The sequence below is a fragment of the Trachypithecus francoisi genome, unplaced genomic scaffold (assembly GCF_009764315.1).
Source record: "Trachypithecus francoisi isolate TF-2019V2 unplaced genomic scaffold, Tfra_2.0 Lachesis_group2, whole genome shotgun sequence".
Taxonomy (NCBI): Eukaryota; Metazoa; Chordata; class Mammalia; order Primates; family Cercopithecidae; genus Trachypithecus; species Trachypithecus francoisi.
Window position 1 is genome coordinate 77,762,202 of NW_022681465.1, and position 26,257 is coordinate 77,788,458.

At 42.6% G+C, this 26,257-nt stretch overlaps 1 protein-coding gene across 22 annotated transcripts in view; it reads left to right on the forward strand.

Moving 5' to 3' along the window:
- The window catches only part of ZNF131 (zinc finger protein 131), a 115,830-nt gene extending 102,645 nt beyond the window's left edge, over positions 1-13,185 (forward strand). For 17 of the 22 annotated variants that reach the window (XM_033179481.1, XM_033179476.1, XM_033179485.1 and 14 more), the window contains 2 exons: positions 9,988-10,118; positions 11,409-13,185. In XM_033179481.1, coding sequence (XP_033035372.1) covers positions 9,988-10,118; positions 11,409-12,095 — 818 coding nt within the window. In that variant the 3' untranslated portion in view covers positions 12,096-13,185. The remainder of the gene's footprint in view (positions 1-9,987; positions 10,119-11,408) is intronic. The other 5 variants (XM_033179472.1, XM_033179474.1, XM_033179475.1 and 2 more) reach the window with 1 other exon arrangement.
- Positions 13,186-26,257: the final 13,072 nt, after the last annotated feature.

Consider the following 26,257-nt stretch of genomic DNA (forward strand, 5'->3'; position numbering starts at 1 on the left):
GACATCCAGGGAGCTAAGGAGAATAAGGTTTTTATACTTCTCCTGGGAGCCATGCAAGCATGATAGAAATGTCCCAAGATACCTACCTCAGGGCCTCTCCCACATAGTTATTCATCCCCTATTCCAGTCATCTTCCTGTCAAGAGTCCCTGACCTTGCTCAGGTCTCTTGCTTGCTCCCACTCCCCAAACAATCTTTACTAGGTCTCCTGCACCAGACACAGTAGCTACCACCAACGAATTGAATCTTGGATAGTCCCTAAACGTACTATTACAAGGGTATGGAGAGAGCGGTTAATACAGCATGCTAAGTGTCAGACTTCTGGACATTTGTTCCCAAGTCTTTGTTATATGTGGTGGTTAAGGCTGTTTAGACTGTTAATACAGTAAATACAACATAGATATCCTACAGTATTCAGAATCTTTCTCTTTGATGCTGGAGTTTGGAGAGCTTCTGGTAAAAGTTTTTAAAAATAGGTTTCTCACCGTCACTTGGTATATATCACTTGAAATTAAGGAATTACATAGATTCAGATGATGTTATCCCCCTCACTGTCCAAACTCTTATTGTCAGTATTCAAGGACTGAATAAATGAATAGCAAAGGGATCTTGTACTTAACTCAGTATGGATTTAGAAGTCTTTAAGGTACTAGTTTGGATAACTGATAGGCGTTCATGAAATCTTTTGGGAAAATGGTTTCTGTTTTCAAACATATGTATATACAGTCTACTCTTGAACAACATGGGTTTGAACTGCTTGCATCCACTTACATACAGATTTCATTCAGCTAAATATGGATCAAAATTATAGTATTCCCAGGATGCAAAACCCATGTATGTAGAAGACCAGCTTTTAGTATGTGTGGTTCCACAGGGCCGGCTGCAGGACTTGAGTGTGCGTGGATTTTGCTATATGAACCAATCCCCCGCATATACCAAGGGACACCTACCTGTTTTATATAATATTTGGAAACTGCCTATAGTTATAATTTTTGGTTTAGAAAATTTAGAAAACAATAGTCTGTTGGTGAACATATTTGTGGTAATTGGGTTAATTATGCAAAACGATTGTTATAAATAACAGCAGCACAATAAACAAATGGTGGTGGCCAGGCATGGTGGCTCATGCCTGTAATCCTAGCACTTCAGGAGGCCGAGGCAGGTAGATCAGCTGAGGTCAGGAATTCAAGATCAGCCTGGCCAACATGCAAAACCCTATCTCTACTAAAAATACAAAATAGCCAGGTGTGGTGGCACATGCCTGTAATCCCAGCTACTTGGGAGGCTGAAGGAGGAGAATTGCTTGAACCCGGGAGGCAGAGGTTGTGGTGAGCCGAGATTGCGCCATTGCACCCCAGCCTGGGCAACAAGAGCAAAACTTCGTCTCAAAGAAAAAAACAAAACAAAACAAAAACAAACACTGGTAAGTAACTTGCAAACTTTGATAGCAGTTTCCAATACCCCAGCAGATAATCAGTAGCTTTTATAGCCTATGAATGTGAAAGTAGCCGCAGTTATCTCTTTTACCCAAAACATTACCTACTGACTTTTACCTCTTAGAAAATAGGACAACACGGACCACTTTGGACATCTTTAAATGTGCCTCTCAGGTCTTAGATTTTTTATTTTGGATTGGACAGCAGAATATAGAGTTAAGTACATTATGTTGTATGTCTTTCCCTTAGAAATGATACGAGATAAGTAATTTGAGTAGTTATAAATTACTGAACCATATACCCATTGGAGGAACAGTTGAGCATGTAAAGCAAACTGAACCCCCACTTCATTGTTTTTTAACTTCAACCAATTTCTATACCAGTAATTAGTTCCAAGACAGTTGTTCTCTTCTCTCCTCTCCTCTCTCCTCTCTCCTCTCTCTCTCCTTTGAAACAGGGTCTTGCTCTGTTTCCCAGGCTGGAGTACAGTGGCACGATCATAGCTCACTTGCAGTCTCAACTTCCTGGACTCAAGTGATCCTTCTGCCTCAGCTTCCTGAGTAGCTGGGACTACAGATGTGTGCCACCATGTCCAATTAATTTTTCTGTTTTTTTTGTAGAGACGCGGTTTCATCACATTCCCTAGGCTTGGAACATAGGCATGAGCCACCATCTCAGCCCTGTTTTTGTTATTGTTTGTTTGTTTGTTTTTAGCTTTAACAACAGGAATTCATTTTCTCACAGTTCTAGAGGTTAGAAGTCCAAGATCAGTCTGTTGGTTTCTTTTGAGATCTCTCCTTTTGGCTTGCAGATGGCTACTTTCTCTCTGTGTCCTTACACGGTTTTATCCTCTTCGTGTGTACATCTCTGGTGTGGCTTTGTATTTCTTAATAAGACTGGAAAGTCAGAATTACTTCTTGATCTGTGGGCTGCAGAATAGCTGTTGTGTTTGCAGACTGAAAACAATGTTAATGTCCTTGTACCTCTCCCTCTGAACTCTTGGGTGACCAGCTGCATTGTCAGTGAGCAGTAGTATTTTGTTTTTGTTTGTTTTTGAGCAGTAGTATTTTGAAAGGAGTCTTCTGAGCAGTAGGTTTCAACAGTGTGCTTAAAATAGTCAATAAAGCATGCTGTAAACAGATGTTCTGTCAACCAAACTTTGTTCTTCCATTTCTGTATCCCAGGCAGAGTACATGTAATAAGATTCTTAGGGACCCTAGGAGTTTTGGAGTGATAAATGACTGATTAGCTTTAACTGAAAGTCAACAGCTGCAGTAGCTCCCAACAATAAAGATATCCTGTCCTTTAAAGCTTTGAAGCCAGTCATTGACTTCTCCCCAACTATGAAAGTCCTAGATAGCATCTTCCAATAGAAGGCTGTTTTGTCTACATTGAATATCTGTTGTTTAGTGTAGCCACCTTCGTCAGTGATCTTAACTAGGTATTCTGGATAACTTGCTACAGCTTCTGCATGAGCATGTACTACTTCACATTGCACTTTTATGTTACAGAGATGGCTTCTTTCCTTAAATTTCATTAACCTCTTCTAGCTTCTACCTTTTCTTCTGCAACTTCTTAATCTCTCAATCTTCATAGAACTGAAGAAAGGGCCTTGTTCTGGGTTAGGCTTTGGCTAAAGGGAATGTTTGTTTGGTTTAATCTTTTATCCAGGTTATTCACTCTTTCTCCATATCGGCAGTAAGGCAATTTTGATTTCTTACCATTCATATGTTCATTAGTGTAGCACTTTTAATTTCCTTAGAGAACTTTACCTTTTCAGTCACAACTTAACTACCTGGCATAGGAGACCTAGCTTTCGGCCTGTCTCAACTTTTGATATGCCTTGCTCTCATAGACTTCATCAATTCTACCTTTTGATTTGCAGTGAGAGACGTGACTTTTTTTTGTGGCGTGATCTCGGCTCACTGCAATCTTCACCTCCCGGGTTCAAGCAATTCTCTGCCTCAGCCTCCTGAGGATATGGGATTACTGGCGCCCGACACCATGCCCAGCTAATGTTTTTGTATTTTTTAGTAGAGATGGGGTTTCACCATGTTAGCCAGGACGGTCTTGGAACTCCTGACCTCGGAATCCACCCGCCTCAGCCTACCAAAGTACTGGGATTACAGGCGTGAGCCACCGTGCCCGGCCGAGACACGTGACTCTTTCACTTAAAGACTTAGAAGCTGTTGTAAGGTTATTAATTGGTCTAATTTCAATATTGTTGCCTCTCAAGGAATAGAGAGACTTGAGGAGTGAGGGAGGGAAGAGAGAAAAGCTGGTTGGTGGAATAGGAAGCATACAACATTTATCAGTTAAGTTCTTTGTTATGGGTGTGGTTCAGGGCACCCCAAAACAATTGCAGTAGTAACATCAAAAATCACTGATCACAGATCATTATAAGAGATGATAATTTAAAAATTTAAATTTAAATTTAAATTTGAAATATTGCAATAATTACAGTGACACAGAGACATGAGGTGAGTACATGCTGTTGGGGAAAATGATACCAGTAAACTTGCTTTACATGGGGTTGTCACAAATCTTCAATTTTTCAAAAAATCCAATAAAGTGAAGCACAATAAAAATAGGTATGTTTGTAAGCAGTTTTAAACTATGTTTAAGTTAATAAAGAATGGACAATTTTTCCTTGTAACAAACTGAAGACAGGAGACAATCCTCTTCCTGTTTCCTATTCTCAAAATGTATACGCCATTAGTTTCATATTTTGCATATCTTTATTAGTTTAATGGTTTGGTTTCCTGTATGCTGTTAAAGCATGCACTGTAATCTGTGGCTTGATTTGTAAAATTTTAGCTATTTTTTTGTCCTCTGAATTTACTTTTATTTGGAAAATAGTAATGATAATGCCATATACCACTAGGCCATGAATATAAAACAGTTTTAGAGTCCCTGCCTTCAAGGAGCTCAGGATATGCTGGAGGGGGGAACAAGCGTGTACAATCTGTGTAACATGCTAAGTGCTGACCACAGTAAGCAGAATCCTGTGGGAATGCCTGCCTGGGTTGCTTGCTTGTGATGGAAGAGACAAAGGTGATATCTTAGTCTGTTCTGTTGCTTATAACAATACCTGAAACTGGGGAATTTATAAAGAAAAGGAATTTATTTCTTACAGTTCTGGAGGCTAAGAAGTTCACTGGTATGAGGCCACATCTGGTGAGAGCCCTGTCAGTGGTGACTCTGCAGAGTCCTGAGGCCATGCAGGGCATCACATGGTGAGGAAGTTGAGCATGCTAGCTCAGGTTTCTCTTCTTCTTCTTTTAAAGCCACCCATCCCATTCCCATGATAACCCATTAATTCATTGATCCATGAATGGATTAATCTCTTCATGAGTGCAGAGCCCTCATGATCCTATCACCTCCTAAAGGTCCTACCTCTCAATACTACCAAATTGGGGTTTAAGTTTTAACCTGAGTTTTGAAGGAGACAAACATTAAAACTATAGCAGGTGGCTTCCGGGGGTCGTTAGCCTTTGATGACTCAGAAAGGAAGAGGAGTTAGCCTGGTAACAGGTATTCCAGGCAAAAGGAAATGACACATACACAGACACAGAGGAATGAGAGGAAATAAATTGTTTGGATCACTGTTAGTAGGGCATTATGGCCAGAGGGTTGGGTCCAAGTAGAGGAATGCCAGGAGATGTGGCCAAAGGGGTTGGAAGGGCTAACCATGTCGCATGCACTTGGGCATCATATGGGAGATCTAGAGTGGTGTAAAGGTAAGAAAGAGGGAGAGTAATGAGAGATGAGTTGGAGATCATGTTGTTATTTTCATAAATTCCATAAATGAATTTGAATAACATCTTGGAAGACTAGGTCATTTTAAAGGAGTTTCAGCCAGGCAGATAGCTCATCAGATTCATATTCTAGAGAGATGACTGGCAAGATAGATTGGAGTGGGTTGAAACCTGCTAGCTCAGTGAGGAATCTTCGAGTAATCTAAACTAGAATGGGAGGTTGGGTAAAGGCAGTGTTAGTGGAAAAGAGAGATTTGAGTAACATTACGTAGCCTGAATCAGTAGGATTTGGTGGTCAGTGAGGTGTAGGAGTAAAAGAGAGCTGGTGACTCCCAGCTTTCTGATTTGGATGGCCACTGGAGGCTAATTAACTTAGAAAAAAATATGTAGAAGAGTAAGCAGATGGGGAAGGAGGGAAATACCAGACATGTTGACAGATATACCTATGGGACACACAGTGTCAAAAGAGAACCTAGAGGTAACCTTTAGCCATGTTTTCAAACAACTACTCCCTAGTTTCCAAGAAAGGTAGTGTGGAATCATAGAGGGAATGTGTGTCCAGAAATCAGAATTTCAGTTCCATCTCCAGTTCAGCATTTGCCAGCATGATGAATTTGACCGTTCACTTTATCTTTGGGCTTTTCTTGTCTGTGTAAATAAGGATAAAGATACCTACTTTATAGGGTTGTGACAAATAAGAAAATGGTGAAAGCACATTGAAAACTGTACTGTCCACACATGCAAAAGAATTAATATGTTGCTATTCCTACATTTTACTGAGCTTACTAAATTTTTTAAATAGGGAAAAGCTCAGATGGCACACAATGAAAATTGAGTCTTGTTTCTACTCAAGTAGGTCTTTTGAAGTAACTACTGCTATCCTTTTCTGATTTATCAGATACATTCCTTGCATTTTCAGGTAGCCATACACACACAGGCACACATGCTTTTGGAAAAACAAACGAGCATGCGGTAGTACAGCGTCATGCCATTTAGTTTATCTTTGAGTCGTTTTGAAAAATATATGGAACATTTATGAGTTAAATTTTCTTCCTGTGGCTGAACAGTATTTTAATCTATGGATGTATAATCAACTAGTATTGATGAACATTTTAAGTTGTTGCTAGGCTTTTGGTATTACAGACTATGCTGTAGTAAGCATACTCGTACATATGCCTTTTCAGATGTTCAAGTAATTTCATTTTTAAGAGCAGAATTGCAAGATCAAAGAATATGCACCTTTTTTTTTTTTTTTTTTTTAAAGACAGAGTCTTACCCTATCACCCGGACTGGAGTGCAATGGCATGATCTTGGCTAACTTCAACCTCCGCCTCCTGGTTTCAAGCGATTCTGCTGCCTCAGCCTCCCGAGTAGCTGGGATTACAGGCATCCGCCACCATGCCTGGCTAATTTTTTGTATTTTTAGTAGAGATGGGGTTTCACTGTGTTGGCCAGGCTGGTCTCAAACACCTGACCTCGTGATCTGCCTGCCTCAGCCTCCCTAATAATATGCACATTTTATATCTTGACAAAGATGATCAAATTGCCATTTAAGGAGAGGCTATGCCAGTTTGTTTCTAGGTCTCACTGATAATGAAAAATTATTGATAAAACCGCTAAACCATTTCATTTAGCGATATTGCCCATCATTTTGGTAGTTGAGAATAGTTTTTGTATTACACTAATTCCAGCTAATTAGGTCTTTTTCTCTCAAATTAACTTTTCATCACATAAAAATTGTACAAAATAAGCTATAAATGTTTTATCAGATGATACATATAGCTCAGTTACTTGACTGTGTCATTGTATTTAAGTGTAAGGCTCACATCTAGGACCTCCTCATTACTGGGGTTCCACCTTCCATCCTGGAATCATTCAGTTACTTACTCCTACCCGCTGGTTGCTGAGGACTGCTGGAGAAAATTCATATCTCAAACCTTAAGTTAAGCACTTTAGTGTCTGATTTATCTCTTTTTCCTAATTGCTATTTCAGAACTTCCTGGTATATTCAAAGACCTCTGCCCACACCCCTCCTCCAGCAGATAACATACTTACCTTCCAACCCCCAGCTTACCTGTAATAGCAGTAATCTTTGTCCCCTCTTTTTTTTTTTTTTTTTTGAGATGGAGTCTCGCTCTGTCACCCAGGCTGGAGTACAGTGGCACAATCTCGGCTCACTGCAACCTCTGCCTCCCAGGTTCAAGCAATTCTCCTGCCTCAGCCTCCCAAGTAGCTGGGACTACAGGCGCTTGCCACCATGCCCAGCTAATTTTGTGTGTGTGTGTATTTTTAGTAGAGACAGGGTTTCACCATGTTGGTCAGGCTGGTCTCCAACTCCTGACTTCACGTGATCCACCTGCCTCGGCCTCCCAAAGTGCTAGGATCACAGGTGTGAGCCATCGTGCCTGGCCTATACCCTCTTTTATTCTAGAAAAAGAGGTTTCCCTTTTCTTCAAAGCCAATTCTAGATCCCATGCCTTGATGTCCCTCTAAAACCATGTCCCATCTATCATTCCATCTCCTTTCTCCATTGCCTCTTTGCCCATCAACAAATAAATAATGGATGTCTCTCCTGGCTTAAAGAACCCTATTATTGGCTGGCCATGGTGGATGACTTAAGGTCAGGAGTTTAAGACCAGTCTGACTAACATGGTGAAACTCTGTCTCTACTAAAAATACAGAATTAGCTGGGCATGGTGGCACACGTCCATAATCCCAGCTACTTGGGAGGCTGAGGCAGGAGGATTGCCTGAACCTGGGGAGGTAGAGGTTGCAGTGATCTGAGATCATGCCATTGTACTCCAGCCTGGGCAACAAGAGTGAAACTCCATCTCAAAAAAAAAAAAAAGAATGCTATTATTGACATGCTTCCCTCTAGCTAGTCATCTCTCTTCTTGTAGGTCGTTTTATGTTTTTTTTTTTTTTTTTGAGATGGAGTCTTGCTGTGTCGCCTAGGCTAGAGTGCAGTGGTGTGATCTCAGCTCACTGCAACTTCTGCCTCACGGGTTCAAGCTGTTCTGTCTCGGCCTCACAGGTAGGTAGCTGGGACTACAGGCTCTCACCACCATGCCCAGATAATTTTTGTATTTTTGGTAGAGACGGGGATTTGCAATGTTGGCCAGGCTGCTCTTGAACTCCTGACCTCAAGTGATCTGCCCGCTTCAGCCTCCCAAAGTGCTGGGATTACAGGTGTGAACCACCACACCTGGCTAGCCGTTTTATTTTTAAACAGAGATGGAGTCTCACCATGTTGCCCAGGCTGTTCCCATCAAGCAATCCTTCTGCCTTGGCCTCCCAAAGTGCTGCTGGGATTACAGGCTTAAGCCACCGCATTTGGCCTTCTGGGCCTTCTTAAAAGAACTTTGGTACTATTTTCATTGACATGATTCTCACTCACTTTTGCCCCGTGGCAGTGGGCCTTCTGATCCAGTTACATCACTGGTTAAAGTCATTTCCTTGTTTTCTTTCCTTCTACTTCTGGCTGTTTCATTTCTTTCGCTAGCTCATCTACCTGCTGTTTTAACTTGGTGTTTCACTGGGTTCTGCCCCTGATTCTTGTTATCATACAGCATACTCAAAAATGTTTTCCTGCCTAAAGGTTTTTACTGTCACTTAACCCCTAATTTGGCCAGGTGCAGTAGCTCATGCTTGTAATCCCAGCACTTTGGGAGGCCAAGGCGGGTAGATCACCTGAGGTCAGGAGTTTGAGACCAGCCTGGCCAACGTGGTGAAACCCCATCTATACTAAAAATACAAAAAAATAGCCGAGTGTGGTGGCCCCCACCTGTAATCCCAGCTACTCCGGAGGCTGAGACACGAGAATCACTTGAACTCAGGAGGTGGAGGTTGCAGTGAGTCAAGATTGTGCCCCTGCACTCCAGCCTAGGTGACAGTAAGACTCTCTCTCTCAAAAACAAAAACAAAAGACCCTAATTTATATATGAATCACCCTCTATTTGGCTCCAGAATTATCTTTACAACTATCTACCGGACATCTCCATTCTGTTCTGAGTACTGTAAACTCAGCAGACACAAAATGAATTTATAGTCTTTCCCAGCATACCGTGTTCCAAACCTACATGGACTCCTGTGTCCTATATCTTTATTCTCATTGGTATTCTAAAACAGGGATCTGGGAATCTCCATCACTGATTCCTCCATCCTTAATCCTCACCCACCATGCTGTTTTATACCTCCGTGCCTCTTTCTTTTTTTTCTCCTATTTCATTCCAGGCGGAATCGACCCCCTCCTCTGTGCTGCTGCAGTACATATTCCATCGCTTTTCTGTGACAGATCTTTTACAGTGCATTGCATTTGTTTATTTTCATGTATTTCATCTTTATACTTTGGCCTTTGATAGGAAGTTTTTTGCAAAGGACAGTTTATCTTCTTACCTTCATCACCTAGCACATGGTCTAGCACATGGTAAGTGCAAAAAATGCAGAAAGGATAATGATGCATTTCTGCGAAATAAGAGGTTGATCATCATTTTTATCTACGGGAAAAAAAATAATTTTTTTAAGAAGTGCAAAAATATGGAACAGAGTTTAGATGTAAATTATATTTATCTTTGTCAAATCATAGATACAATTAAATAGTAAATTTTATTATTTTTGCTACCTCTAGAAAAGTCTTCGGAACATGGTGAAAATATTTGAATTATGAATTGTAATTCTCCTTTTAGGAATTTACTGTTAAAATTGTCCCCTCAAAAAAACAAAGTAAATATTTAAAATTATTTGCTCTTATGATTTTTCTTAATTTGCCGACATATGTTTTTTCCCCTCTACTAGGTGAAAAACCTTTTGAATGTCCAAATTGTCATGAACGATTTGCTAGAAATAGCACTCTTAAATGTCACCTCACTGCATGCCAAACTGGAGTAGGGGCAAAAAAAGGAAGGAAGAAACTCTACGAATGCCAGGTATGTGCAGTCACATGCATTCAGTTCTTAACAAAGGAGTCTTGTGTTTGCAGTCATCAAAAGCAAAGGGAAACAGTCTCAAGCAAAGGTATAGGGGCTGACGGTCTGGAAAGAAATGAGAATAAAGAACATTATTGTCTTGGGGACTAAATTGGTTTTTTTAACCCAACCATAGATGACACCAATGTCAATAAAAATTATGTCCTAAATAATCTGGAACTGTAGTTAAACATGGAGCAATTATTAGAATTTGGGATGGGGATTGGAGGAAGCATTTCAGCTATAATTAGATTTTTTCCCTCATGATTAGTGCATTTTTATATCAAATATCAAATAATTGTTACATTATTTGATATAAAAATATAAAATATTTGATATAAGTGTTATATATTATGGGAGAAAGTAAAATATTGTTACTTTATGTTTATTTTATTTTATTTTTTTATTTTTTGAGACGGAGTCTCGCTCTGCCGCCCAGGCTGGAGTGCAGTGGCCGGATCTCAGCTCACTGCAAGCTCCGCCTCCTGGGTTTACGCCATTCTCCTGCCTCAGCCTCCCAAGTAGCTGGGACTACAGGCGCCCGCCACGTCGCCCGGCTAGTTTTTTGTATTTTTTAGTAGAGATGGGGTTTCACCGTGTTAGCCAGGATGGTCTCCATCTCCTGACCTCGTGATCCGCCCGTCTCGGCCTCCCAAAGTGCTGGGATTACAGGCTCGAGCCACCGCGCCCGGCCTTTACTTTATGTTTAAACAATGAAGGCGGTATTGAAATGTTTCTCAAAATGTATTTAGGTGGCCAGGCACGGTGGCTCATTCCTGTAATCCCAGCACTTTGGGAGGCCGAGGCAGGTGGATCACCTAAGGTCAGGAGTTTGAGACCAGGCTGGCTAACGTGGTGAAACCCTGTCTCTACGAAAAATACAAAAGTTAGCTGGGTGTGGTGGCAGATGCCTGTAATCCCAGCTACTTGGGAGGCTGAGGCAGGAGAATCACTTGAGCTCAGGAGGCGGAGGTTCCAGTGAGCCAAGATCGCACCATTGCACTCCAGCTTGGGGGATAAGAGCGAGACTTCATCTCAAAAAAAAAAAAATGTATTACTAGCTGTGTGAGCTAGAAGTCCAAATGAACCAAAGAATTATGAAATAGCTTGGACTAGATTCTATTGCAGGTGTCATATTTATAACATTTACAGAATAAGCCTTCAACCTTTTCTTTACAGAGAATAAATGCATTCATATTTCCTTCAGTTTGGATATAAGTATTGTCTACATCATATTTTTGATTATTTCAGGTCTGCAACAGTGTGTTTAACAGCTGGGACCAGTTCAAGGATCACTTGGTGATACACACTGGAGATAAACCCAACCATTGTACTTTATGTGATTTGTGGTTTATGCAAGGAAATGAATTAAGGAGGCATCTCAGTGATGCTCACAATATTTCAGAGCGTCTAGTAACAGAAGAAGTTCTTTCAGTAGAAACACGTGTGCAAACTGAACCTGTAACATCAATGACTATTATAGAACAAGTTGGGAAGGTGCATGTGCTACCATTGCTTCAGGTTCAGGTGGATTCAGCACAAGTGACTGTGGAACAAGTCCATCCAGATCTGCTTCAGGACAGCCAGGTGCACGATTCACACATGAGTGAGCTTCCAGAGCAGGTCCAAGTGAGTTATCTAGAAGTGGGCCGAATTCAGACTGAAGAAGGTACTGAAGTACATGTAGAGGAGCTGCATGTTGAACGGGTAAATCAGATGCCAGTGGAAGTACAAACTGAACTTCTAGAAGCAGATTTGGACCATGTGACCCCAGAAATCATGAACCAAGAGGAGAGAGAGTCTAGCCAAGCAGATGCTGCTGAGGCTGCCAGAGAAGATCACCAAGATGCTGAGGATTTAGAGACCAAGCCAACAGTGGATTCTGAAACTGAAAAGGCCGAGAATGAGGACAGAACAGCTATGCCAGTTTTAGAATGAAATTACACATGAATATATTTTTAAATTTACTTGTTGGGTTTTTGAACTGATTATGGGCAGTATGACTGTCCTTAAGCCTAACAGACAAGTGGACCAAAGTTAAGCTGTTTCCTGTTATGCTGAACTGTTTCTGTTGAAACACATTGATTCCCCTCCCCCTACTTAATGCCACAGAGGAGGGATCTTTTCCATAACTGGGAGTTTTGAGAAGTATATTTCTGGAAACTTAAATGGATTATATTCTTATTATATAGTTGGGTACGAATGTATCTATTTTCATTGTGGTAAAAGTTCTTCCTTTTCTCTTTCCCAGGTCATGTTCTTCCTCAAATTTTTTCCATATTGTAAAATCAAACCTAAATCATTAGAATACAAGTTTATGTATTCTAATGCATGTTAGAAAATTGAATAATATAGGAAACACAAGGCTGCATGATGAAAAGTGCATTGTTACTGTGCAGTAAATTTTGGCTTCTGGCTTTCTTTAGTTTGAACAAACGTTCTTGTCTACCCCAGTAGTAACAGATGCCATCTCTGCAACAGAAAGAGTGGTGGTGGCAAAAGTTCTAGAATGTTTAAAAAAAAACCACACCCATGTGCCTTCTCAAAACCAACTAAACTTCTATAAAGCATCTCTGGTTCTTTCAAAGTTTGTGTTGTAAGGAGCAATGTAGATGATGCTATAATACTTTATATTTTTGCTTATAATGACAGCCACCAGTTCTTTTTCACTTAGGTTGAGAAATTTTATTTAATGGCCACTGAAGGGCCATTTTCAATTGGGAAAATGTATTTGCATCTGTGGTAAGCTTTATTTTGATGAAAAGTTGCACTAGTATTTTACCACCAGATGAAAAAAAGATGAGCAGCATTTAAAAATTAATGTATTTAAAATAAAGTACAGAGAAAGACATGTATATAATTATCAGGCTTTGTTTTGAATGGAATATTTCCCCCCGATCCTTAATGTAAAGATCTTGTGCTATAACTTTTAAAGCCATACAAATAAGAGTGCTAAACTGTGGACTTAAAAGTAGGTGTGTAAATATTTTTAATCAGTATTACTTGGAAAATAAAATATAACAAACACGTAAACCAATATGCTATTTTCTTTACCTGTTAAATATTGGGAGTTCTTTACATTTTTTAAGTAAAGTTTAAAATTATGTGTTCATGACTCTTCTTTAAAAAAGTACCAGTGTGAAAGTTTATATCTGGGCCGAGATAGTTCCTCATGTGTCTTTACCCGTGTTAACATGACTGATTTATGAATTGTGATAAATTTTCAATCATACCTCCAACCCCCAAAAATCAGCTCAAAAGCATGGAAGAATTTCGTATTCTTTGTATTAATAGTTCTTACATGGTAGGCACAACAGCAGGAATTCAGTTAACTGTGTCAAATGTAAAAGACCAATTCGATTAGCCCCCTTTGGTAATCCTGATGTTAAATGGTATCACATTTACAAAAATATACTGAAGAGAATGACTTCCCACCATTGGAGAAGTCAGATTTAGATATAAATCTGGAGATAAAGCCAACCACTGTATTAAGGGGGCCACATTTTTAAGATCAAAATAAGGATATGAACACTTCCAAGTGTGTACTGTTTGGTAGTTGGGTACCTACTGCAAAGCTTATTTAACAGTATATTTTTTAATTGAAATTGGAAAATACCGATACTATAATTAAATTATATCCCAGTGAATTTTCAGTTTGCCTTAGGATGCCAATGTTCCTGAGTTGTTTAAGAAAAACAAAAACGGGCCAGGCGCAGTGGTTCAAGCCTGTAATCCCAGCACTTTGGGAGGCTGAGACGGGCGGATCATGAGGTCAGGAGATCGAGACCATCCTGGCTAATATGGTGAAACCCTGTCTCTACTAAAAAAACACAAAAAACTAGCTGGGCGAGGTGGCGGGCGCCTGTAGTCCCAGCTACTCGGGAGGCTGAGGCAGGAGAATGGCATAAACCCAGGAGGCGGAGCTTGCAGTGAGCTGAGATCTGGCCACTGCACTCCAGCCCGGGCGACGGAGCGAGACTCCGTCTCAAAAAAAAAGAAAAAATAAAAAAAAAACCCTAACAGATAGTGGTCTCAAATATGTAAATTGCTAGTTACTGTCTAGTGAATTTTGAATGCTGAAAATAGCGCATACGGTGCCCTTAAGCCAAGGTATGAAACAAGGATTTTAAAACAAGAGTTCTGACCACAAGGTAAAGATCAAGGACAAAGGTACATCACCTTTCCTAGGGTTCCTCTAGTGACCCACGCCCATCTTGAAACTCTAGGGGCCCCTCTGCCAATAGTCATCTCATTAGCATAAACTGGTAAGGTCAAAAGGGGCTTGTAATGAATAACAGACATTCTGGAAATTCCAAGAATTTTTGGAGCTGTGTGCAAGGAACCAGGTAGAAAAACCCAAATCCATTTTTTTGTTTTGTTTTTAGACAGTTTCACTCTTGTTGCCCAGGCTGGAGTGCAATGGTGCAATCTCTGCTCACTGCAACCTCCGCCTCCCAGGTTCAAGCGATTCTCATGCCTTAGCCTCTCGAGTACCTGGAATTACAGGCATGGGCCACCATGCCCGGTTAATTTTTGTATTTTCAGTAGAGATGGGGTTTCACCACATTGGTCAGGCAGGTCTCAAACTCTCAACTTAAGGTGATCCACCCACCTCAGCCTCCCAAAGTGTTGATATTACAGGCGTGAGCCACCGCGCTCGGCCTATTTTTTTTTTATTATACCACACCTATCATCGGAGATTGAAAAACTAAACTGAACATATTAGCAATACGTTTAAAAACTAGACATCTCTTGGATATGTACAAAACCAGAAGGCTCTTGTATTTTTACCAGTTTAAAAAGGCTACCTGGCTGGGTGCAGTTGCTCACGCCTGTAATCCCAACACTTTGGGAGGCCAAGGCGGGCAGATCACCAGGTCAGGAGTTCGAGGCCAGCCTGGGCCAACATGGTGAAACCCCATCTCTACTAAAACTATGAAATGAACCAGGCATGGTGGTGGACACCTGTAATCCCAGCTACTCAGGAGGCTGAGGCAGGAGAATCGCTTGAACCAAGAGATGGAGGTTGCAGTGAGCCGAGATGGTGCCACTGCACTCCAGCCTAGGCAACACAGCAAGACTCCATCTCAAAATAAATAAATAAAAATAAAAAGGCTACCATACTCAGATAATACTGAATGTAGGAACCTTTTCATGAGAATTTGAATGCTTCTGCTCCCACTAGTTTGAACTTGGAATTAAAGATTTCATTATTGGAAGGGTCCATGAAAGTTCTCTAACTACACATTTCATAGTCTGAATAAGCCAACAGGCTTATTAAGCCATAGACTGAGGCCTAAATGTAGATAACCTTTATCAATCAAGTGGATTTTAATTCACATTTTCAATTTAACATGGGTTGATTGTTTTAAACAAGTGAACCTATGATCATTAAACTAGTCACACAAAAAGTATTTTATAACTCATATGCAAAATTACAAACAACTGCCTGACCTAGAAAGTTTAGCCTGATTTTGTTGGAGAAAACTTAATAGCTTTGAATTCATTAGGTTAACACTGACCTTTGTGTTAATTACATCAGGAGAGGGACGTCTAGACTGTTTCTCTTGTGTAATCTGCTGAGCTGTGCTATACCTCTTACAGGATTTGTCATAAAGGATTCAAATGAGAAGTAGGAATTAAAACAAACCCTTATCACCCCACCAGTTAATAAAATCCTTCATAGTTAGAAGCCTAGACATTTCTTACCTTAAAACCCATAAATACAGAGGCTGCCATAATAGTCTGAACTTAAAACTCTACTCCCTGACCTACAAATGTAACTTCATTAATTCCATTGACATGGTAAAGAAGGCAGCATGTGAATTCAATCTTTTTCTCTTCGCCCTTCCTACAATTCAATCTTTTTCGCTTTGCCCTTCCTGCAACCCAACATGTCCCTATAAATACTTTTTTTTTTTTTTAGACAGGGTCTCGTTGTGTCACCCAGGCTAGAGTGCAGTGGCGCAATCTCGGCTTCTGCAGCCTTCACCTGGGCTCAAGCAGTCCTCCCACTTCAGCCTCTTGAGTAGCTCTGACTACAGGTGCATGTACCACACCCAGCTCCTTTTTGCATTTTTTGTAGAAATAGTCTTTCTGTGTTGTCCATGCTGATTTAAATCTCCTGGGCTCAGGCCGGGCGCCGTGGCTCAAGCCTGTAATCCCAGCACTTTGGGAGGTCGAGACGGGCGGATCACGAGGTCAGGAGATCGAGACCATCCTGGCTAACACGGTGAAACCCCATCTCTACTAAAAAATACAAAAAAAAAAAAAAACTAGCTGGGCGAGGTGGCGGGCACCTGTAGTCCCAGCTACTTGGGAGGCTGAGGCAGGAGAATGGCGCAAACCCAGGAGGCGAAGCTTGCAGTGAGCTGAGATCCGGCCACTGCACTCCAGCCTGGGCAACAGAGCGAGACTCCGTCTCCAAAAAAATAAATAAATAAATAAATCTCCTCGGCTCAAGCACTCTACCCGCCTCGGCCTCCCAAAATGCTGAGATTACAGGCAGGAGCCCTGTGGCCAGCCAAATATGACTCTTAACTATTCAACTGAAGCAATATCCTCACCTTTCTATTTGTACCAAAATGCAGTCTGGGAAAGAAAAAAATTATTGTAACATAATAGCTATCCTTTATGGTTTTGAATACATTTAGTTATCTCAATATCCTCATTGAAGTTACTCTATTATTAGCTATCATTTTACAAACAGAGGAAAGGAAGAGAAGGAGAAGCTGAGAAACAGCTTGTTGGCAGTGGAGCCAGTATTTGAATTGAGCAAGCCTGACTTCACAGACTACACTCTTGGTCACTAAAATAACTCTCTATGAGATTTCTTTGTGGTTGACTACATTGGATTGCACAAAGCATAGGATAATCAGCTACCTTCTTTTTTGGAATCCCTACCAGTTCTTGATGGAGTTGGAAGTGGAGGAGAAAAGAGATCAGAAAAGCCGACAAGATACATGCAGCCAATTGCCTTTTAGTATCTTCTTGCCCTGAGACTACATCATTTAGGGAATGGTTCTCTAACTTTAGCAAACATCAGAATCTTGTTGAAACATGCATTGTTGGACCTCACACCTGTTTTCCGGTAGAGGGTGTCCAGGTTCTTGGCATCTTGAACAAAGAATTGGACAAAATGCACAAACAAAGCAAGGAAATAAGCAACAAAAGCAGAGATTTATTGAAAATAAAAATACACCCCACAGGGTGCGAGCAGGCCCAAGCATAGGGGCTCAAGAGCCCCATTACAGAATTTCGGAGAATTTAAATACCCTCTAGAGGATTCCATTGTTTACTTGATGTATGCCTTATGTGAATGAAGAGGATGCAGTAAAGTTACAAAGTCATTTACTCAGCATATGCCCTATGAAGAGGATATTTCCTGTCATAGCTGACGTGTTGGCCTTAGGTTCACTGCCTCTAGACCCTATTTTCCTGTCTCATCTTCCCACTGAGAGATGTGATCCTCATAAATCTTTATGGGAGGAGGAGGGACCTATGGTCCTTCTCCTGTAACTGCTACATGCTGGCTTGGGGTGTAGTCCCTACCTACTGGGGATAACGGAACTCTCGCTTTGCTCTGTCTAGTGGAGGCAGGGTAGCTTCTTGATGGCCAGGGGTGGTTTCTTCACCTGGAACTGGCTGGAACCTTTGTTGTGTGATCAACTAAAGCTTCATAGTCGCTAGGCAAGAGGAAATGAATTTAATTAAAAGATTTAGGCGGGGCGCAGTGGCTCACACCTGTAATACCAGCACTTTGGGAGGCCAAGGCGGGTGGATCGCCTGAGGTCCGGAGTTCGAGACCAGCCTGACCAACATGGTGAAACCCCGTCTCTACTAAAAATACAAAAATTAGCTGGGCATGGTGGCGCACACACCTGTAATCCCATCTACTCTGGAGGCTGAGGCAGGAGAATCACTTGAACTCGGGAGACAGAGGTTGTAGTAAGTCAAGATCGTGCCACTGCACTCCAGCCTGAGTGACAGAGTGAGACTCTGTCACGAAAAAATAAAATAAAATAAAAAAGGAGAGATTTGCAGGAAAAAAAAACAAAACCTGGCTTATTCTAGAATCTATGTGTTTCTTTAAAGTCTTAGCACAAGCAACTCCATTTTGATTTGGTTTGGTCTACTGGGGCCTAATGTATGAGCTTAGTCCAAAACAATGGCCTCCCAGAATTTTGTTTAAAAAACCCCTTTTGGGGCAGGTTCTCACTTTGGTGAGAGTGTGACCAAAACTTAGGGCCTAGTGCCACTCTCAGTTACCATCATCTTGGGTTTCCAGTCTTAGAGCATCATTTATAGGTTATGTCTTCCTGGTGGTACATATTTTTTCTTTTTTTTTTTTTTCTTTTTTGAGACGGAGTCTTGCTCTATCTCCCCAGGCTGGAGTGCAGTGGTGCGATCTTGGCTCACTGCAACCTCTGTCTCTTGGGTTCCCGTGATTCTCCTGCCTCAGCCTCCCAAGTAGCTGGGATTACAGGCGCTCACCACCACGCCCGGGTAATTTTTGTATTTTTAGTAGAGGATGGGGTTTTGCCATGTTGGCCAGGCTGGTCACAAACTCCTGACCTCAGGTAATCCGCCCACCTCGGCCTCACAAAGTGCTGGGATTACAGGCATGAGCCACCACACCCATCTGGTTGCATATTTCTTTTTTTCTTTTTTTTGAGACGGAGTCTCGCTCTGTTGCCCAGGCTGGAGTGCGGTGGCCAGATCTCGGCTCACTGCAAGCTCCGCCTCCCGGGTTTACGCCATTCTCCTGCCTCAGCCTCCCGAGTAGCTGGGACTACAGGCGCCGGCCACCTCGCCCGGCTAGTTTTTTTGTGTGTGTGTATCTTTTAGTAGAGACGGGGTTTCACCGTGTTAGCCAGGATGGTCTCGATCTCCTGACCTCGTGATCCACTCGCCTCGGCCTCCCAAAGTGCTGGGATTACAGGCTTGAGCCACCGCGCCCGGCCTTGCATATTTCTTTTAGTTCCTGTCATTCCAGTTGAAGAGCAATCATATGACACTCTAGAGATGGCTGCATACAAGCATTTAAAACCTTTGAGAGAATACAGCACCCCAGGGAGACTATTATTATGACCATTGGGAGGATAATAGCAAGAGTTTGAAGTATGCCCCTTACCTGAGGTTCCCATAAACCAAACCTAAAATCAAATTGATCAAACAATGACTTAACTAAGCAGTTTCTTCGTTAATCTGCCACAACTGAATTTTTTTTTTTTTTTTTTTTTTGAGATGGAGTCTTGCTCTGTCGCCCAGGCTGGAGTGCAGTGGCGCAACCTCCACTCGCTGCAAGCTCCACCTCCCGGGTTGACGGCATTCTCCTGCCTCAGCCTCCCGAGTGGCTGGGACTACAGGCACCCACCACCAAGTCCGGCTGCCCAACTAATTTTTTTTGTATTTTTTTTGGTAGAGATGGGGTTTCACTGTGTTAGCCAGGATGGTCTCAATCTCCTGACCTCGTGATCCGCCCACCTCCACCTCCCAAAGCGCTGGGATTACAGGCATAAGCCACTGCGCCCGGCCTACAACTGAATTTCTATAATACTTAATGTTTTCTCCAAAGGCCATGAGTGGAGCAGCTGCACAGATACTTCTCTGTTCAGCTAATTCTATCTAACTTTCACAAGAGAATACAAAGTTGTATAACTGTAACCTTTACAGTAGAATCTGTGTAGGCTGGGCGTGGTGGCTCAGTCTTGTAATCCCAGCACTTTGGGAGGTGGAGACGGGCAGATTACCTGAGGTCAGGAGTTCAATACCTGCCTGGTCAACATGGTGAAACCCTGTCTGTACTAAAAAAATACAAAATTAGCCGGGTGTGATGGTGCGTGCCTGTAATCCCAGCTGGTCAGGAGGCTGAGGCAGGAGAATCACTTGAATGTGGGAGGCAGAGGTTGCAGTGAGCCGAGATTGTGCCCATTGCACTCCAGCCTGGGCAGAAAGAGCGAAATTCCACTCAGAAAAAAAAAAAAAAAAAAAAAACTGCTATAGAGCCTATTATGGGGGATACATTTCTAATCATTGCCTTGTTGAGATAGAGTCTTGCTCTGTCACCTAGGCTGGAGTGCAGTGGCAACATCTTGGTTCACTGCAACCTCCACCTCCCAGATTCAAGTCATTCTCCTGCTTCAGGCTCCCAAGGAGCTGGGATTACAGGCGCCTGCCACCATGCCTGGCTGATTTCCATATTTTTAGTACAGACAGGGTTTCACTATGTTGGCCAGGCTAGGCTGGTCTCAAACTCCTGACCTCAAGTGATACGCCTGCCTCAGCCTCCCAAAGCGCTGGGATTACAGGCAGGAGCCATCATGCTTAGCCTTGGGCCTGCTATTTTTTATCTATCAAAGTATAAAGTTATTCATTTATCAGGATGGCTGTAGACTTCTTCACAAATAAAAGTATACCCCATAAGTGCACATAACAGACCCCTTTCCACTTTTATTGTTCATAGAGTCATAAGCAAGAAAAAATATTCAGAGTTTCATGATAGAAGTCTTAATCTGTGAACTTGGGAAAAGTTGTTCACATCAAGGATGGCTTCTTCTTCTGAGGAGAAACTTCCGTGGTTGGTCTTATCCCAAGGGTTCCAAGGATGTACAGCTCCAAGAGCGTGGAGGGACCCTTCTTAGTTGTGAGATTATGAATCCACAGTTCAACGTTCCAAGGTTTTGTTGTAGTGTGGATGGCAAGAATAGTTTTTCTTTAATGTTCTCAGAAGGTTCAAACCATAAAAAGCTTTCTTTCCTGGTGAAAATACACTGTAGCATAATAATTTACCATTGTAACATCAGCCTTCTTGCATGGGAGAGCTTGTATACCACCAGAAAACATACATTGAAAATAATAATTGAATGAAATCCCTTTATAAAATGTGTAAGGCCGGGCGTGGTGGCTCACGCCTGTAATCCCAGCAGCACTTTGGGAGGCCGAGGTGGGTGGATCACGAGGTTAGGAGATCGAGACCATCCTGGCTAACATGGTGAAACCCCATCTCTACTAAAAATACAAAAATTAGCTGGGCATGGTGGTGGGCACCTGTAGTCCCAGCTACTTGGGAGGCTTAGGCAGGAGAATGGCGTGAACCTGGGAGGCCGAGCTTGCAGTGAGCAGAGATTGTGCCACTGCACTCCAGCCTGGGTGACAGACAGAGCAAGACTCTGTCTCAAAAAAAAAAAAAAAAAAATTTTAAAAGGCCCATCAGGTAACCAAATATACCTGAAGCTTTGTTTTTTCCATGAATATGGGATCACACATTTTTTAGTAACTTATAAACTATTTTAGTAACTTATAAGTCACAACACCAATGTATTCAATTTGGATCATTTTATCTTTTCCATGAGTTATACAATGCAGAACTATTAATAATAAAAGCATTAAGGACTCAGAAACGACAAGGTGTCCATCCTGGTTCTCCATGAATCCATGCTTAATTAACATTAGGCTTATACCCTCTTGAATACTAGTAGTTTTTCCAAATTAGGTGCATAGCACTGATAACTGATCATGGGTGATTTGACTTAGACCATGGAGTTTATTTAAACTGTTTGTTTGTTTGTTTGTTTGTTTTCAAGACAGAGTCTTGCTCTGTTGCCCAGGCTGGAGTGCAGTGGTGTGATCTCAGCTCACTGCAACCTCCGCCTCCTGAGTTCAAGCAATTCTCCTGCCTCAGGCTCCCGAATAGCTGGGATTACAAGCCCACACCACCATGCCCAGCTAATTTTTGTATTTTTAGTAGAGATGGGCTTTCACCACATTGGTCAGGCTGGTCTCGAACTGCTGACCTTGTGATCCACCTGCCTCAGCCTCGCAAAGTGCTGGGATTGCAGGTATGAGCCACTGCACCCAGCCTAAATTGTATATTTAAACAATTTTAGTATCAGCTGGTTTAACATGAAAATCTGACAAAGTATTTCCTTAGTATTTAATTAATTTTTTTGTTCTACTTGGGTTAGTAGATTTATGCAAGGAAATTTGGTTATTTCTGTGGTTTACAATAACTTAACATAATAACCATAATTATAATTGATAGCATATACTTACACATTAGAATTTTAGAAATCCCACACATATTGAGTATACTTAATATCAGTCCTCTGAGCCCAAGCCAAGCCATTGCATCCCCTGTGACTTGCACATATATCACCCAGATGGCCTGCAGTAACTGAAGAATCACAAAATAAGTGAAAATGCCCTTCCCCTGCCTTAACTGATGACATTCCACCACAAAAGAAGTGAAAATGGCCGGTCCTTGCCTTAAGTGATGACATTACCTTGTGAAATTCCTTTTCCTGGTTCATCCTGGCTCAAAAAGCTCCCCCACTGAGCACCCTGTGACCCCCACTCCTGCCTGCCAGAGAACAACCCCCCTTTGACTGTAATTTTCCTTTACCTACCCAAATCCTATAAAACGGCCCCACCCCTATCTCCCTTCGCTGACTCTTTTTGGACTCAGTCCGCCTGCACTGAGGTGATTAAAAAGCTTTATTGCTCACACAAAGCCTGTTTGGTGGTCTTTTCACACGGACACGCATGACATTTTGGTGCCTTGACTCGGATCGGGGGACCTCACTTGGGAAATCAATCCTCTGTCCTCCTGCTCTTTGCTCCGTGAGAAAGATCCACCTAGGACGTCTGGTCCTCAGACCAACCAGCCCAAGGAACATCTCACCAATCTTAAATCCGGTAAGCGGCCTCTTTTTACTCTCTTCTCCAACCTCTCTCACTATCCCTCAACCTCTTTCTCCTTTCAGTCTTGACGCCACACTTCAATCTTTCCCTTCTCTTAATTTCAGTTCCTTTCCTTTTCTGGTAGAGATAAAGGAGATGTATTTTATCCGTGGACTAGACTCAGGAAGACAGTCTTCCCTTGGTGTTTAATCATGCGAGGATGCCCACCTGGTTATTCACTCACGTTTCAGAGGTGTCTTCCCACGCAGGGAAGCCTGCCTTGGTCCTTCACCCTTAGTGGCAAGTACTGCTTTTCTGGGTGGGGACAAGCACCCCCAACCCTTTCTCTCCCTGTCTATACCCCTTCTCTGCTTTTCTGGTGTGGGGCAAGAACCCCCAACCCCTTCTCTGCTTTTCTGGGGGACAAGAACCCCCCGAACCCTTATCTCCATGCCTCGACCCCTTATCTCCACGTCTCGACCCCTTTCCCGCTTTTCTGGAGGGCAAGAACCCCCCAACCCCTTCTCTCCGTGTCTCTACTCTCTCTTTTCTCTGGACTTGCCTCCTTCACTATAGGCAACTTTCCACCCTCCATTCCTCCCTCTTCTCCCTTAGCCTGTGTTCTCACACCTGACCTAAATTCTAAAAGCCTTATTTTCTTCTACAATGCCGCTTGACCCCAAAACAAACTCGACAGTACTTCCAAATAGCCAGAAAATGGCACTTTCTCGATTTTCCATCCTGCAAGATCTAAATAATTATTGTTGTAAAATGGGCAAACGGTCTGAGGTGCCTGATGTCCAGGAATTCTTTTATACATCAGTCCCTCCCTAGTCTCTGTTTCCAATGCAACTCGTCCCAAATCTTCCTTCTTTCCCTCCCGCCTGTCCCCTCAGTCCCAACCACAGGCGTCGCTGAGTCTTTCTAATCTTCCTTTTCCACAGACCCATCTGACCTCTCCCCTCCTCACCAGGCCGAGCTAGATCCCAATTTTTCCTCAGCCTCCACTCCCCTACCCTATAATCCTTTTATCCCCTCCCCTCCTCACACCAGGTCTGGCTTACAGTTTAGTTCCGCAACTAGCTCTTCCCCACCTGCCCAACAATTTCCTCTTAGAGAAGTGGCTGGAGCTGAAGGCATAGTCAGGGTACATGCTCCTTTTTCTTTATCTGACCTCTCCCAAATCAGTTAGTGTTTAGGCTCTTTTTCAGTATGAAAAAACCAGCCCAGTTCATGGCTTGTTTGGCAGTAACCCTGAGATGCTTTACCTAAAAGGTCAAAAGGCCATCTTATTCTCAATATACATTTTATTACCCAATCTGCTCCCAAAATTAAATAAAACCCCCAAAATTAAATTCCAGCCCTCAAACTGCACAACAGGACTTAATTAACCTTGCCTCCAAAGTGTACAATAATAAAATAGAGGCAGCCAAGTAGCAATGTATTTCTGAGTTGCAATTCCTTGCCTCCACTGTGAGAGAAACCCCAGCCACACCTCCAGCACACAAGAACTCCAAACGCCTGAACCACAGCAGCCAGGCTTTCCTCCAGGACTGCCTCCCCCAGGAGCTTGCTACAAGTGCCGCAAATCTGGCCACTAGGCCAAAGGATGTCCGCAGCCCAGGATTCCTCCTAAGCCATGTCCCATCTGTGCAGGACCCCACTGAAAATCAGACTGTTCAACTCACCTGGCAGTCACTTCCAGCGCCCCTGGAACTCTGGCCCAAGGCTCTCTGACTGACTCCTTCCCAGATCTTCTCGGCTTAGCAGCTGAAGACTGACACTGCCGAGCGCCTCAGAAGCCTACAGGACCATCACAGACACTCTAGGTAACTCTCACAGTGGAAGGCAAGTCCGTCCCCTTCTTAATCAATAGGGAGGCTACCCACTCCACATTACCTTCTTTTCAAAAGCCTGTTTCCCTTGCCTCCATAACTATTGTGGGTATTGATGGCCGGGTTTCTAAACCTCTTAAAACTCCCCAATTCTGGTGCCAACTTGGACAACATTCTTTAATGCACTCCTTTTTAGTTATCCCCACCTGCCCAGTTCCCTTATTAGGCCAAGATATTTTAACTAAATTATCTGCTTCCCTGACTATTCCTGGGCTACAGACACACCTCATTGTCGCCTTTTCCCCCAGTTCAAAGTCTCCTTTGCATCCTCTCCTTGTATCTCCCCACCTTAACCCACAAGTACAGGATATCTCTACTCCCTCGTTGGCGACCGATCATGCACCCCTTACCATCTCATTAAAACTTAATCACCCTTACCCTGCTCAACACCAATATCCCATCCCACAGCACACTTTAAAAGGATTAAAGCCTGTTATCCCTCACCTGTTACAGCATAGCCTTTTAAAGCCTATAAACTCTCCTTACAATTCCCCCAATTTACCTGTCCTAAAACCAGTCAAGCCTTACAAGTTAGTTCAGGATCTGTGCCTTATTAACCAAATTGTTTTGCCTATCCACCCTATGGTGCCAAACCCATCCTCAATACCTCCCTCCACAACTCATTATTCTGTTCCGGATCGCAAACATGCTTTCTTTACTGTTCCTTTCCACCCTTCATCCCAGCCTCTCTTCGCTTTCACTTGGACTGACCCTGACACCCATCAGGCTCAGCAAATTACCTGGGCTGTACTGCCACAAGGCTTCACACACAGCCCCCATTACTTCAGCCAAGCCCAAATTTCTTCCTCATCTGTTACCTATCTCGGCATAATTCTCATAAAAACACACATGCTCTCCCTGCTGATTGTGTCCGGCTAATCTCCCAAACCCCAATCCCTTCTACAAAACAACAACTCCTTTCCTTCCTAGGCATGGTTAGTGCGGTCAGAATTCTTACAAAAGAGCCAGAACTGCGTCCTGTAGCCTTTCTGTCCAAACAACTTGACCTTACTGTTTTAGCCTAGCCTTCATGTCTGCGTGCAGCGGCTGCCGCTGTCTTAATACTTTCAGAGGCCCTAAAAATCACAAACTATGCTCAACTCACTCTCTGCAGTTCTCATAACTTTCAAAATCTATTTTCCTCGCCCCACCATCGCTCAAGACAACTCTTACGCTGATAAGGTAGCTAAAAAAGCAGCCATCAAAAGGCATCAGATCCCATCGCTCAAGACAATGCTTATGCTGATAAGTTAGCTAAAAAAGGCAGCTAGCGTTCCAACTTCTAACCCTCACAGCAGTTTTCCTCCTTCACATCGGCCACTCCCACCTACTCCCCCACTGAAACTTCCACCTATCATTCTCTTCCCACACAAGGCAAATGGTTCTTAGACCAAGGAAAGTATCTCCTTCCAGCCTCACAGGCCCATTCTATTCTGTCGTCATTTCATAACCTCTTCCATCTAGTTTACAAGCCGTTAGTCTGTCTCTTAGAACCTCTCATTTCCTTTCCATCCTAGAAATCTG